This window comes from Neofelis nebulosa, chromosome 9, assembly GCF_028018385.1.
Source record: "Neofelis nebulosa isolate mNeoNeb1 chromosome 9, mNeoNeb1.pri, whole genome shotgun sequence".
Taxonomy (NCBI): Eukaryota; Metazoa; Chordata; class Mammalia; order Carnivora; family Felidae; genus Neofelis; species Neofelis nebulosa.
In genome coordinates this window covers 124,820,743-124,833,355 of record NC_080790.1, presented here as the reverse complement: position 1 = coordinate 124,833,355, position 12,613 = coordinate 124,820,743, and the positions used below count along the sequence as shown (strand labels likewise).

Below are 12,613 nucleotides of genomic sequence, written 5' to 3'. Positions count from 1 at the left end.
AGTATGATCATCTCCATTTTATAGATTACATAATTTGCGCAGGACCACAGTGCTAGTCAATGGTGGGACCAGGATTTAAACAGTTTGACTTAAAAGTCTGCATTCCCTTTCATAATAGCAGGCAGAACCCCACCAGTCACTGGGAACCTGTAGGTATGGTCTGTGGGGACAGACCCGGGCGGGAGAGTAACTGCCTGAATGGCATGGTGGACGCCCTGACCCCTGGGGACCCTGCACTCTTGACCTGGTAACAATTTTAATGGGGGTTCCCTAAATCTTGCGGACTTCTAGCTAGAGATTAGGAGCTACTTTGACTGCTGGATACAGTTGCCAGCTGCCTTGAACAGAGAAAAAGACAAGGAGTGAACGTTGGGACTAAATGGGAGAGTCGCGGTGTTGGTCAAAAGGAAGGAAAAAGCAAGCTCCCAGAACAGAGGCTTGGACCTTACCCCCAGGTCTGCAGAGCAAACCAATGCAAGAAATAAGGACAGTGGCATCCCAGTGCCCAGGCTGAGATGGTGGGTGCCCGGAGGACAGGGTTTCTACGGTAGGGAGGAGGGGAAACTGGGCAGACCCCATAACCAGGTCTCCCTCTGGCCCTCGGCCTGCCCAGAGCGCCCCTCCCATTTGGTGTGAGCTGAGAGCACTGGTAGATGAGCTCTCTTCTGCTGGGATTCTGTCCCAGAGGGTGGGAATACGCTCTCACTTGCTCGGGGCCACTCACGTGGCTCTGGTTCACAAACAGGTGCTTGGGGGCGGCCTGAGCTCTTGTGCTGCGCAGGTACTGGCTCCAGCTGAACTCCTCCTCCTTGTAACCTAGGCCCCTCAGGCGGGGAAGAACAGAGCGCCGTGCAGACAGAGGCTGGGCCATCACGAGGACACCCCGCGCTGAAGCAGCAGAATCAGGAAAGCCCAAGGACCTCCCAACCCTGAAGAACCTGCCCAGGGAGACCCTGCTGAGGTGGGACATGACCCGGGTTGTCATTCCAAGGGCAAGGGCAAAGCAGAAGCCCTGGGGCCTAGTCACAGCAGGATGAGATTAAAAGAGGCTAGTGGTGGAAAGGGGAAGAGGGGAGAAGGTCCCACAGGGAAGAACCAATGGGTCTGAGGGCTCACTGCCTCACTGTGACCAACCTGGCTAGGCCTTACCTTTGGGGGGCTGCAGTTTGTGCCCAGTCTTCTCAAACCAGCCAGCGGGATGAATGTCAGGGGAGTTGGCATTGATCCAGAAGTCATGGCACTCGGAATACCCATCGAAGTGTAGACGTAGGCGGTAGCCACACACCTAGCCCCATGAGGGGGAATCACAGGGACTCTGATGCCAGCAGACTCCCACTCCCTCTCCCTCACCTCTCCTGGCCCAGCCTGGTGGTCTCAAGGGTCTTGAACGCTAGCAAGTTCCCCAGCCCATCACTCTTCCCCCCATCCTGAACCTTGCCCCACTCTCTCCCATCCTGCATTGAGGACAGATCATGTACTCATGAGCCGAGTCTGCATGTGAGACAGGCAGAGTCTAGGACATCCTCCTGCCCTTTTGAGCCCTGGACAGAACCACAAGGGCACCTACCGAGGCTCAGGCCTGTTCAGAGGGCCACTGATGACCCTTCCTTCTGCTACCGTCTCTCACTGCTCCCCCCTCACACTGCTGTGACCTCACTGAGCTGATGGCAGCTCCTTGAACTTGGCTCCCTGTTCTATGCCCATGACTTTTGCTTCTTCTGCCTGGAACACCTATTCACTCACAATTTATCCCTCAATGCTTGGCAGGAGGCCTTTCCTCTATGAAGCTCCTCTTGCCCCCTTGGGGCTGCCCTGCTCACATCTGCTGCCCCGTGTGGTAAGCTGCTGATGTGTTTATCTGGCTGATTCCCACACAAGTGTGAGCTCCCAGAGGACGAGATCATGGTTGGACTCATGCCAACACCTCTGCCCTCGGGATCCCTCCTCCTCAGGCTCCCCCAGCACTGCAGGATGCACCATTCAGTAACGTCTCCACGCCCAATATTTAGGTTTTGTTCCTATTTTAGCTTTCGGTGGGTTCCACCATAACCCCCTAAAGACTGGGTGCTTTCTGAGGGCAGTGTCTCCATCATCTGAGTCAGGACCTCCATGTCCCTAGCAGTCTCCATCAGGCTACCCAGAGAGACATCACCAGAATACGGGAGCAAGTCTCAGCTCACCTCAGCCACTGTGAGGATGAAGTACATGGACGGGTGTTGAGGGTCGATGCCTTCCAACTTCATGCCCAGTCTGAAGCCATTCTTATTATGAGTGACCGCCTGGTACTGTCAACGCACAGATTGGAGAGGACCCAGCCTCCATCCAGCCTTAGCCTTGCCTAGTGGGCTTGGGGTGAAGGAGCTGCCTTTAGACCCCACCCGCCTGGTATTACCAAAGTGGTAGCTTATTTGGGAATCTTTAGTGCAGGGATCCACAGCAGGACACACTAGCTCCCAGGTCCTCTGAAAAATGTGGGCTAAGTCAGGGCTGGATTTAAGGGCTTGCTCTTACCCAAGTCATAGAGAGATCCGCATACAAGAACTGAGCAGAAGGTACCAGGATTCAAAAGTCCACAGGTCCAGTGATGGGTGAGCCAGGGTCCCACCTCTCTACTTCCTCCTATCCTGGGCGCCTCTCAAGAGTGAGCCCTTCTCTACTCTGGGACCCTAACCAGCCTCTCCCCCTTCCATTCTACCAGTCTTTTGAGGGATATCAGACACACAGAACACCAGAAGGTCTGAGGTTGGTGGTGAGTTCCTGGACTGGGTATGCAAGCTCTTCCTAGGTAGAAATTGCCTGACTCACGTCCTGGAAGAGGCTGACAGGGGCGGTGACAGCCTTCTGCTCCTCCAGGTAGGGCTCCCACGACCAGCCTTCCTTCTTCTCCCCTGATGCTGTGGACAGGAGACAGACAGACTAACCTCTGGACTGCTCCCGATAGATTCTCCTCCTGAGTTTCCCCTGACTCAACTCTACCTCACCTCCAAAACAAACCTTTGTCTATGATCACATGCTGCCCTCTGGGCCCTCCCAGCCATGCCAGCACCGGACAGCAGGGGTTCAGACTTCAGGGGAGGGTCAGTCTCAGGCGGGGCTGCACCCAATTCTGTCTGCCCCACCCTCATCCCCAGACCACTGTCAGCAAAAGTACTTTGGATTATTTAGCAATTAAATTGAGGTCCCACAGAGGGACTCAGTTTTCTGACAAAGCCCAGTGACAAGTCCTGAGCCAGAGGAATTCATCACAGTGCCACCTAAGCTCACAGGGATAGAAGAGGAAAAAGAGAAATGAGACAGAAACCATGGAAGGAGGAAGAAACAGAGGAGCAAGGTCACACAGAAATGAGAAACTCTCTTTTTTCAAATCTTCTTCCTCTAAACACACACAGGTACACACAGATACACGAGTATGTTATATGTGTGCTTAGTATGCCCACAGAGTACAGACTGATTCCATGGCCCTCCTTGACATACACATGCCATGTGTGTACGCACCTGTGTGTGCGCGCGCGCACACACACACACACACACACACACACACACACACACACACACTGTGGTTAGGAATCTCCAGAGGAGATCCCTCCCGGGGAGAGGGAGAGAAATTTCCCTACGGGACCTTCAGGTTAGTGTAAGATGGAGACCAGGCCTCCAGAACAGAGAGAAACATCCTTTAAAGACTAGAATAGGTGGCGATGTGTAAGGTAGACTCACAAGGTCAGCCTGAGCTGCCTTTAGCTGAAGGCTACAGATAATGAAAGAGGCAAAAACCTGCAAAAATCAATTCATATCCCTTGGGTAAATAGCTCCAGCTTCTTCTAGAAACTCACTGACTCAATTTTGTCATCTAAGATATGCAGACAACTTCATCTACCACAGGGAGTCATTTGCAGAAGGAAATGAAATGCTGTGAGTAAAAGATCTTCTTGAAATGCAAAGTGCTGGTCTTGTGTTACTGGTCTTCCTAAGGTTCCATGAAGTCTGTCTGATCTGGATTCTAGCTCTGCCATGCTCTGGCTCTCTTGGCTACTGCCCTGGATCATTCAGATGTGGAGTGATTTGTTACTCAGGAAGAAGCTTTTCTTCTTTAGCTGGAACCGCAGTGGCTAGAAGCATCTCCCTAGGAGCTGCCTAAGTTCCCTGGCCACTGTCCTGAGCCTTGAGATCCCCACCATCTGACCCAGCTGGGCCAAAGCAAGTCTTTTCTTCATCAACTGGTCAACCAAGCCATCAGACTGTCTCAGAGATCTACACCTACACACCAACCCAGAGTACATCTCTTCCCACCACCCTCTGTCCTGAGTGAAACCTGGATTGTCCCTTGAACACATCACTTGTGTTCCCTCAAGAAATCCTCAGTTCTCCCACTTGGCCTTTATCCAGACTTACAGAGCATGCCAAGGAAGGAGAGAGTAGGCTTTGGGACGCCAGGCCTGGCATCGTCTCCCCGCGTCTTGCCACTGCCGTTCTACGTTATCCTGCATAATACCTCTTCACTTTTTCCAAATCACCACTATTATCACCAGCCCTTCACAACCCCTGAGACTTTCTCCCCAGACGTTCTCACTTCTCACTCTTCCTAAACCGTACATGAGCCACTTGTTGGACTTCTCACCTCAGGAAGCTCTGCCCCTCCTGGGCTCCTAACTCTAAGTTCTTCTCCCCTCAGCCACACTCCAATGTGGCCAAGCTCTAAGACACCCCCCCTCTGCTGCCCAGGCCACAGTAGAGACCTCTGGCCTCCCCATCTTCTGTGTCTTACCCTTCCAACCCCCAACCATGACACTTACCTCCCTAACCCTTTATTATCTGCATTCTCTCACTAGTCACAATGCGTAACAGGTATATCGACTTTACAGTTTACCATCACCACCATTTCCATTTCCCTTAACCATTCCTTCACCACTGAGTGAAGGCTTCACCACTGAGTGGGGCTTCCTGTGTGCCAAGGCTGGTGCCAGAAACTGGGGGTACAGGGATGCCTCAGAGACCTCACATATGTGGTCCCCTTTAATCTTCACACAATGTCTCAAGGAGATAGGTAGGACTCATGGTAATCCTTTTCACAGATGAGAAAAGAGATGAGAAATGGAATCCAGTGGAGAGAGGTCCGACTACTAAACCCTTCAGTAATGACTCGACGTCTCCTCCCTGACCAAGCCCCAGCCTCCTCTGGTTTCCTGCATCCTTTTCCCATGGTGAACAACAGGCTGAGCTGTTAGCTACATCCTCAAGACCAGATGAGTCCCAACGCTTCTGCGTACAGTTGTACAGTATGCACACTGTACACAGGTGCCCAGCCAAGAGGGTGAATGGGCTGAAATCCAGCCTAGGCTCCTTGCCGAGCCATGTGGCTAAGTCTACTGTGAAAAAAGGTTGCCTTTTTCTAATTGGGTCTGTTCAGAAAGGGCACCTGTTTACAATGTGTGTCAAGGTACCGCATAGGCCAGCTGTGGTACTCATCCTCTTTTGACTTCCAGAAATGCTCCTTTGCTTATTCCTGCTTCCTTAGACTAGATGCTCTTGACTAGCAGTTTCTTCAGCTAGCTCAAGCTGTCCAAAACCAAATTCATAACTTCTCTGCCAAAGCTGTGGTCTTCTCAGTCTAGTCCATCCTGGTCGATGGCACGAGTATCCATTCAGTCACATAAGCCAGGAACATGAGAGGGATCCTTTATGTCTCTTTTTTCACGCCCAGCCTCCTTCAGTCCCTGAGTTCTGCTGACTCCAACTTCTACCTGTCTCTCGAACCTATCCCCATCTCTATGCTCACTGTTGGTCTCACTTTGAGCCTGGTTCAAGAGCCCCTGGACTGATCTCTCTGCCTCAGATTCAGTCTATTGCCAGAATAGCTCTAAAATAAAAATCATTTCTTTCTTTGCTTTATGTCCACATTGGCTTCTGATTTACAACCAAAAGTCCAAACACCTTTCTGCAGCACACAAAGCTGTGACTAGCTTACCATGCATTTCCATGTCCCTGTGTGCTTCTGTGCCTTTGCACATCCTCATCCCTCTGCCTCATAGATGCTGTCTCCACTGTGTCCCATCCTCTTATCTTCTTCTCACCCACAGCTCCGGCACTAGCACAGGGTTTTCACAGAAAGATAATCACCAATTGTTTGTTAAGTGAATGACTAGGAGGATGTATGTGTGCATGCACGGATATGTGGACGACTGGACGTATGGATGCAGGGATGTATGGATGTATAGACGCACAGAGGGAAGTAACATCATCCCACCTATCCTGTGCAGCCTTCCTTGGCTCTATGAGGCAGCACTTGTTCCGTGACAGTCCTTTGTACCTACATACCTCAACCACAACAGTTATTATACTATTCCATAACTACCTGTTTAAAAAATTTTTTTTCATTCATTATTTTTGATAGAGACAGAGACAGAGAGAGCAGGGGAGGAGCAGAAAGAGAGGGGGACAGAGGCTCCGAAGAGGGCTCTGTGCTGACAGCAGAGAGCCTGATGTGGGACTTGAACTCACAAACTGTGAGATCATGACCTGAGCCAAAGTCAAACGCTTAACTGACTGAATCACCCAGGTGCCTTCTCTCTCTCTTTAAAGTTTATTTACGTATTTCTGAGAGAGAGAGAGACAGAGAGGGAGAGACAGAGAGAGAGGAAGGGAGAGAATCCTAAGCAGGCTCTGCACTGTCAGCACAGAGCCCAACACAGGGCTCGAACTCATGAACCGTCAGATCATGATCTGAGGCTTAACCAACTGAGCCATGCAGGCACCCCTCATTCCTCAAATGTCTTGATGTCCCTGTGCTACCAAGCCCCCTTCCATATGAGCACTGCCTTCTTGCTGCACTCTCTTAGCTGTATCTTCTTCCTCTTCTCTTGCCATCAGTGGTTCTTTCTCCCACCCCAACCCTGCTCCTCAATGGTGGGAACCCTAGAAATACACCAATTGCTTCCCATTTCCTCTCTTTGTGCTGACTCTCTTGGGAAGCTTCTTGAGCGCTGCTTAAGTAGTTTAGGTGGAGATAATTCGCAGATTAATGGTTCTAGCCAGACTTTCCACTCTAAGGTCTACAGGAGAGAAGGAAAACCTAAAGAACAGAATGCTATGGCTCAAGAACAACCAATCACAAGCAGTCACCAGGGTGCCAACCATGTGCTGGATCTTTTTGTTTTAAATTTGCCACAGAAACATGTATTTGCCTATCTCTTCTGCGGTATGGTTAGCCAGTATTTGCCTATCTCTTCTGCAGCATGGTTAGCCAGTTCAGAATCAGTTCATTTCAAGACAGAAAACTTAATCAAGAGCCTGCCACTTGAGGTCAACATGTACCCGGCAAGGATCTATGCCTGGGAACACCAAACCAAAGAGGCTGGGCTCCATAATGCTATGGTCTATTCTTCACTTGGCCTTCAGTTTCTAGTAAGTACAAATGGACCTTTCTGAAAATCTCATGAAAGTCATGGACCATCTACCCAGAAAAATAAGCAATTCACAGAATTTTGCACATAAATTTAGATTAGGGACCTCAGTTACGAAGGCACTGTTGTAAGAGTCCTACTGATAAATGACTTGTACCAAAGCACACACTTGTATTCTCAACTTGCTCCCCAACTCTACGGCACACTCTTTGTATTTCAATATAAAATGCGTTCCCTATACCAAATTAAAAAATGGCATGGATCTGAATAAATATTTATCTAAAGAAAATATATAAATGTCCAATAAGCACATGAAAAGATGCTCAACATCATTAGCCATCAGTGAAATGCAAATCAAAACCACAATGAGATATTACTTCACACCCACAAGGATGGCTATAATAAAAAAGAGACAATAACAAGCATTGATAAGGGTGTGAATAAACTGGAACTCTCAAACTGGTGGGAATGTAAAATGGCACAGCCACTTAGGAAAACAGTCTAGCAGTTCCTTAAAAGGCTAAACACAGAGTTACCATATAACCCAGCAATTCACTCCTGGGTACACAATCAAGAAGAATGAAAACATATCCACACAAAAACTTATACATGGATATTCATATCAGCATTACTCATAATAGCCCCAAAGTGGAAGCACCCCATATCCATCAATCAATAAATAAACAAAGTGTGATATAACCACACAATGGAATATTACTCAGCAATAAAAAGGAATGGGGGTACTAATGGCCGCTACCCCATGGATAAACCTTTAAAACACTGTGCTAAGTAAAAGAAGCCAGTCACAAAGAACCACCATATTATGTGATCCCATGTATGTGAAATGTCCAGACTAGGCAAATCCACATCCACAGAAAATAAACCTGGGGTTGCCTAGGACTACAGGGGTATTGGTGGTTTGGGGGGAATGATAGCTAAGGGACCCAGGGTTTCTTTTTGGAGTGATGAAAAAAATGTTTTGAAATTGATTGCGGTGGTGGTTACAGAACTCTGTGAGTACATGAAAACCCACTGAACTGTACAATTCAAATGGATGGACTGCATGGTTTATGAATTCCATCTCAATAAAGCCGCTAAAAAAAACCTGTACCTTGTAAAAATACATATGAAGCACTAACTGCGAAAACTGGATAGAGCGGACACCAATCAGAATGAAAACATTCTGCTCCTCAGAAAACATCATTTAGAAAGGAAAAAGCAAGCCAAAGACTGGGAGAAAATATTTTTTTTAGCATATATGTTTGATAAAGGACTTATATCCAGACTATATAAAGAATCAATAATAAGAAGATAAACAACTTGATTAAGAATGGCAAAAATGTATGTCTCAGGCAACTATAAGGAAACAGAAGAAGATGCTTGCAGGACTGCTCTGAATGTGAAAAGGCTGTAACAAGTTGACCCCAAAGAATCCCACCTGATCTGGATGTGGGCAGAACGAGAGGGGACACGAGAATATCAGAATAACTGTTAATGACTAAATATACTGTAAAGACTTTTACGATGGTGTGTTAGAAAATGATTCTTCAAACAAAGAGGCTGTTGCAACGATAAAGCAGATATATGTGAGAGAGAGAGAGAGAGAGAGAGAGAGAGAGAGAGAGGGCGCGCGCGCCTGAGTACACATATGAGTTACACGGTTCTAAACCGTAAACTATTGGAACATCCTGTGAGGACTAGATAACGTCAGTCTTGTACAACATGAGCCCAGCAGCTGGCCATCTAACCGCCAAACAGTGTAAACAGAACACAGATTCTCCAAAACACACACAGGACACTCAAGCAAACCTGCCACCCCCACCCTGAGCCCTAGATTCTTCTGCCAAAAGACCCCAAAAATGAGTGGGAAAAAATTTAGCCATAAATGCAAATTTCTGTTGACTAACAGAGTATCTTTCCTTGAAAAAAGGAAAAAAAGACAGAAAAGGGAAAATATCCAGAAGATGGTGAGAAGTATGGTGAGAAGTATGAATCAAAAGATAACTCTGTACTGGACAAGAGGACCCAGCTAAAAGAATGCTGATTCATGAATCTAGCTCCCTAAGTAAGACAGAGCAGTTGAACCACTGTCTTGAGGAGTTAGACACTGTCTCCTTCCTCTGAATAAGACTTAAGAGGCCATAAACCAATGAGAGCTACGCTTTTGGCTTCTGAAGTGAGAGCCTTGGGTGAGAGACAGCAGTGAAAATTTGGTTTGGATGTGATGGGCAAAATTTCCAATAGGCACTACAGAGTTCGGAACCCTGGGCACAGCCTGGGTTCCTCTGGCTGGCACTGATCTGTCAAGGCAGAATGTCTTAAGAACTCACCTCAGACTCTGGCTCTCTCTGGGACAGGAAAGACAGTAAATCATGCAACTGAACCATGGTCCAAGTGGAACCACCAACATACGACTCATCCGTGTATGCAATGAATAAACATTTATTGAGAGTCTACTCAACACCAGTCACTAAGCTAAGTACCGAGGATACAACGATTAATACAGCTTTGAGGGAGGAAGGTAGACATTAAACAAGAAGTGTGATAAATGTTACTTAGCTTAGCAGACTGTTGTCACATGGGAATGGAGAAGGGCTGAGGGCCAGAGCTGACTATGAATGACTTCTGTTCCACTTTTCTTGGAACCAAAGGGCCAGAATGGAGGCCCAAATAGCAAGGTCAGAGGAATGACTGGTATGAACTTGCCCACACCACCAAAGGGAAGCAATGCCATGTGGTGCCATTAAAAGCTGTTTAAGTCTTTGGATAGTGAGCCTGGCAGTGAGGCCTATTCACAACTAGATAATAGAGAATACACAACTACATGATACAGTTCTCCCCGATATACGCATACCAGCGCATAAATCAGAATCATTGTCTCTCTCGCTCGTTTTTTCTCCCTCTGTCTCACATACACCAGTTCATACTCATCTATATATATACCACCCACCATCACATTCCTAACCCATACTCCCAGCCTCACACCTCCAAAAGCATATACACACGTCACACCAATATATATACACACACAGGCCACCATACCAGGCTGGCTGCTGTTCCACTCCTCACTTTCCGGGGTGCTAGCAGCGGGCTGTCCCTCTGGATCCTTTCCTTCTTCTTGCTTCTCCTGTGGAAGGCAAGCCTTATTCCTGTCCTCAAGGGTTGAAGTCCCAGACTCTATTCCCCTGCCTGGCTCCCTGGCCACACGGTGTTCAGTCACAAACAAGTGGAATTTCTGCTAGGCTACCAGCTGGAACACAGCTCCAGCGGACAACCCCTTATGAGGTTGAGGTGCACTCACATGACCATACAGCCCCTAGTGACGCAGTCTGATGACAATCTTCCTCATTCCCCTCAGAACTGCTCTGTGTGGATTTTACCTGCCCACTGGCACTTTCATGCTCTGTCTCTTCCAGCTTCTCTGCAACTAGAGCCCTGTGCTCCCAGGCCTCTGGCCTTGTGACTGGGCTCCGGTGATGGAGCTTTCCATCTGCCTACACACCTACTTGGGTGCTGCTTTATGTGAATGCAACTTAGCCCTGACACGAGACTGAGATGGGAGCTGCAGAAAGCAGGAGGGTGATTTAATAATTTTCCTCTAACCAAGTACAGGACCTGAATCAAAATGGGACCCCAAAAATACGATGAGTGAGCCATCATGTGTCTTCTCTGGCCCAGCCCCACAGCCTAGATTAACAGAGAGGGTCGTGAACTGAGGCAGTCTCTAGCCTCTGCTCTCCCTCCCCACTGCCCTCTTCCTACCAAGGCCTCTGGCTCCGACTCCTCCTCTGATGGGCTGTGGTATTCCCTGCGCTTCCTCTTCTTCATGGGTTTGAGGAGTTCAGAAGCGCTGGTGCTGGAGCTCTGGCCGGAGTTCTCCACTATGACTGACCTGAGGGAGGAAGGCCTGAGAGAAGGAAGCACCCACCCTGCACCACCCAGTCCCTCTCTTAAGCCCTGAACAGGAAGAGGGCTTGCCTCCCCCTTCCCCCACCCCCCGCAACCCCCCGCCCCCCATTGCCCCACAGCCAGAGCAAGTAGGGTTGCAATCCCCTCCCCCTTACCGCTCTTGGAACAGCGGTGGGCAGTCATCATTGGAAGAACCAGGATCCGGACCTGCGCTTTGCTGAGGTCCACACTCCTGGCACTGACAATTCCCATCATCTTCTGGGGGGTCCTGCGGGGGATCTTCTGGAGGGTCCTGGGGGAGGTCCGCTGCGGGGGGGCCAAAGGGGCCTCAGGCCTCCCACCCACCACAGCCGCACCTGTCAGGCCCCGCCCACCTCAGAGCCCACGCCCCCTCAGGACCAATCCCTGGGTGCACTCACAGAACCAGGGCACCCTCACCCCAACCCCTAACCATGGAAACTCCTTGGGGAGCTCGGGCCTCGCCCCACCCGTGCAAGGCCCCAGTGTGGGGACTTGGTGGGTGGGGGTCCTACCGGGCTGTTGGGTGCCCGCATCGCCACCTCCCGCCGGGGCCTCGCCATCTTCATACTCGGCCACACCTTCTGGCCGCAGCTCTGGGCTCGGGGGCTGCTCTGCTCCTACCATGTTCAGCGGTGCGTACTCGCTTATCCGGAACTGGAGCGCAGGACTGTCTGAGGACAGGACTCCCGTACCCCCTCGACCCGTCCCCCACTCGGCACAGTCCCCTCAAGCCCTCAAGCCGCCTTACTCCGCAAGGCTCGCCTCCGGGTGCCAGGCTCCAAGCCACGCCCCCAGCAGCCCTCCAGACTCCGAGCGCCTCCACCCCAGCCATGCCCCTAGAGTCCCGCACTCAAAGCCGCACCCTGGAACCCTTCATCGAGGCCCCTTCCCCCTCCTTCGCCTCGAGCCCCGCCCCTGGCCCGCTGGCCCCGCCCCTCAGGTGCGGCTCGCCGGGCCCCGCCAATCCCCACAGACACTGACCCGCAGGCCGCTCCCAGGAGGCGGGGCCGCAGCCTCCGTCCACTCCAGGAGCCGCACTGTGGTGGCGCTGGAGCTGGCCACAGGCCCGGCGCTTAACTGCGGCAGAACGGTGGCCGTGACAGGTACACTGCCCGCCACTCGCTCCGGAGCGCCCACATGGATCGGTTCCCGCGGAAAACAGGACACGTCTAGGGCACTGCTGGGCAGGCCAAGGGTGGCCGAGCTGGCTGTGAACAAATACACGGACTGTCATGACACAGGTAAGCCTGGTGGTCGTGCCCCATGCATGTGTGTGGGCAGGTGAA

The 12,613-nt window shown here is 50.3% G+C and overlaps 1 protein-coding gene across 17 annotated transcripts in view; it reads right to left on the bottom strand.

Moving 5' to 3' along the window:
• Window positions 1-12,613, bottom strand: part of L3MBTL1 (L3MBTL histone methyl-lysine binding protein 1) — a 44,255-nt gene that overhangs the window by 14,900 nt on the left and 16,742 nt on the right. For 15 of the 17 annotated variants that reach the window (XM_058685657.1, XM_058685656.1, XM_058685658.1 and 12 more), the window contains 9 exons: window positions 12,309-12,535; window positions 11,840-11,981; window positions 11,462-11,612; window positions 11,160-11,289; window positions 10,440-10,524; window positions 2,806-2,894; window positions 2,181-2,285; window positions 1,150-1,285; window positions 707-816 (listed from right to left, as the gene is read on the bottom strand). In XM_058685657.1, coding sequence (XP_058541640.1) covers window positions 707-816; window positions 1,150-1,285; window positions 2,181-2,285; window positions 2,806-2,894; window positions 10,440-10,524; window positions 11,160-11,289; window positions 11,462-11,612; window positions 11,840-11,981; window positions 12,309-12,535 — 1,175 coding nt within the window. The remainder of the gene's footprint in view (window positions 1-706; window positions 817-1,149; window positions 1,286-2,180; window positions 2,286-2,805; window positions 2,895-10,439; window positions 10,525-11,159; window positions 11,290-11,461; window positions 11,613-11,839; window positions 11,982-12,308; window positions 12,536-12,613) is intronic. The other 2 variants (XM_058685655.1, XM_058685659.1) reach the window with 2 other exon arrangements.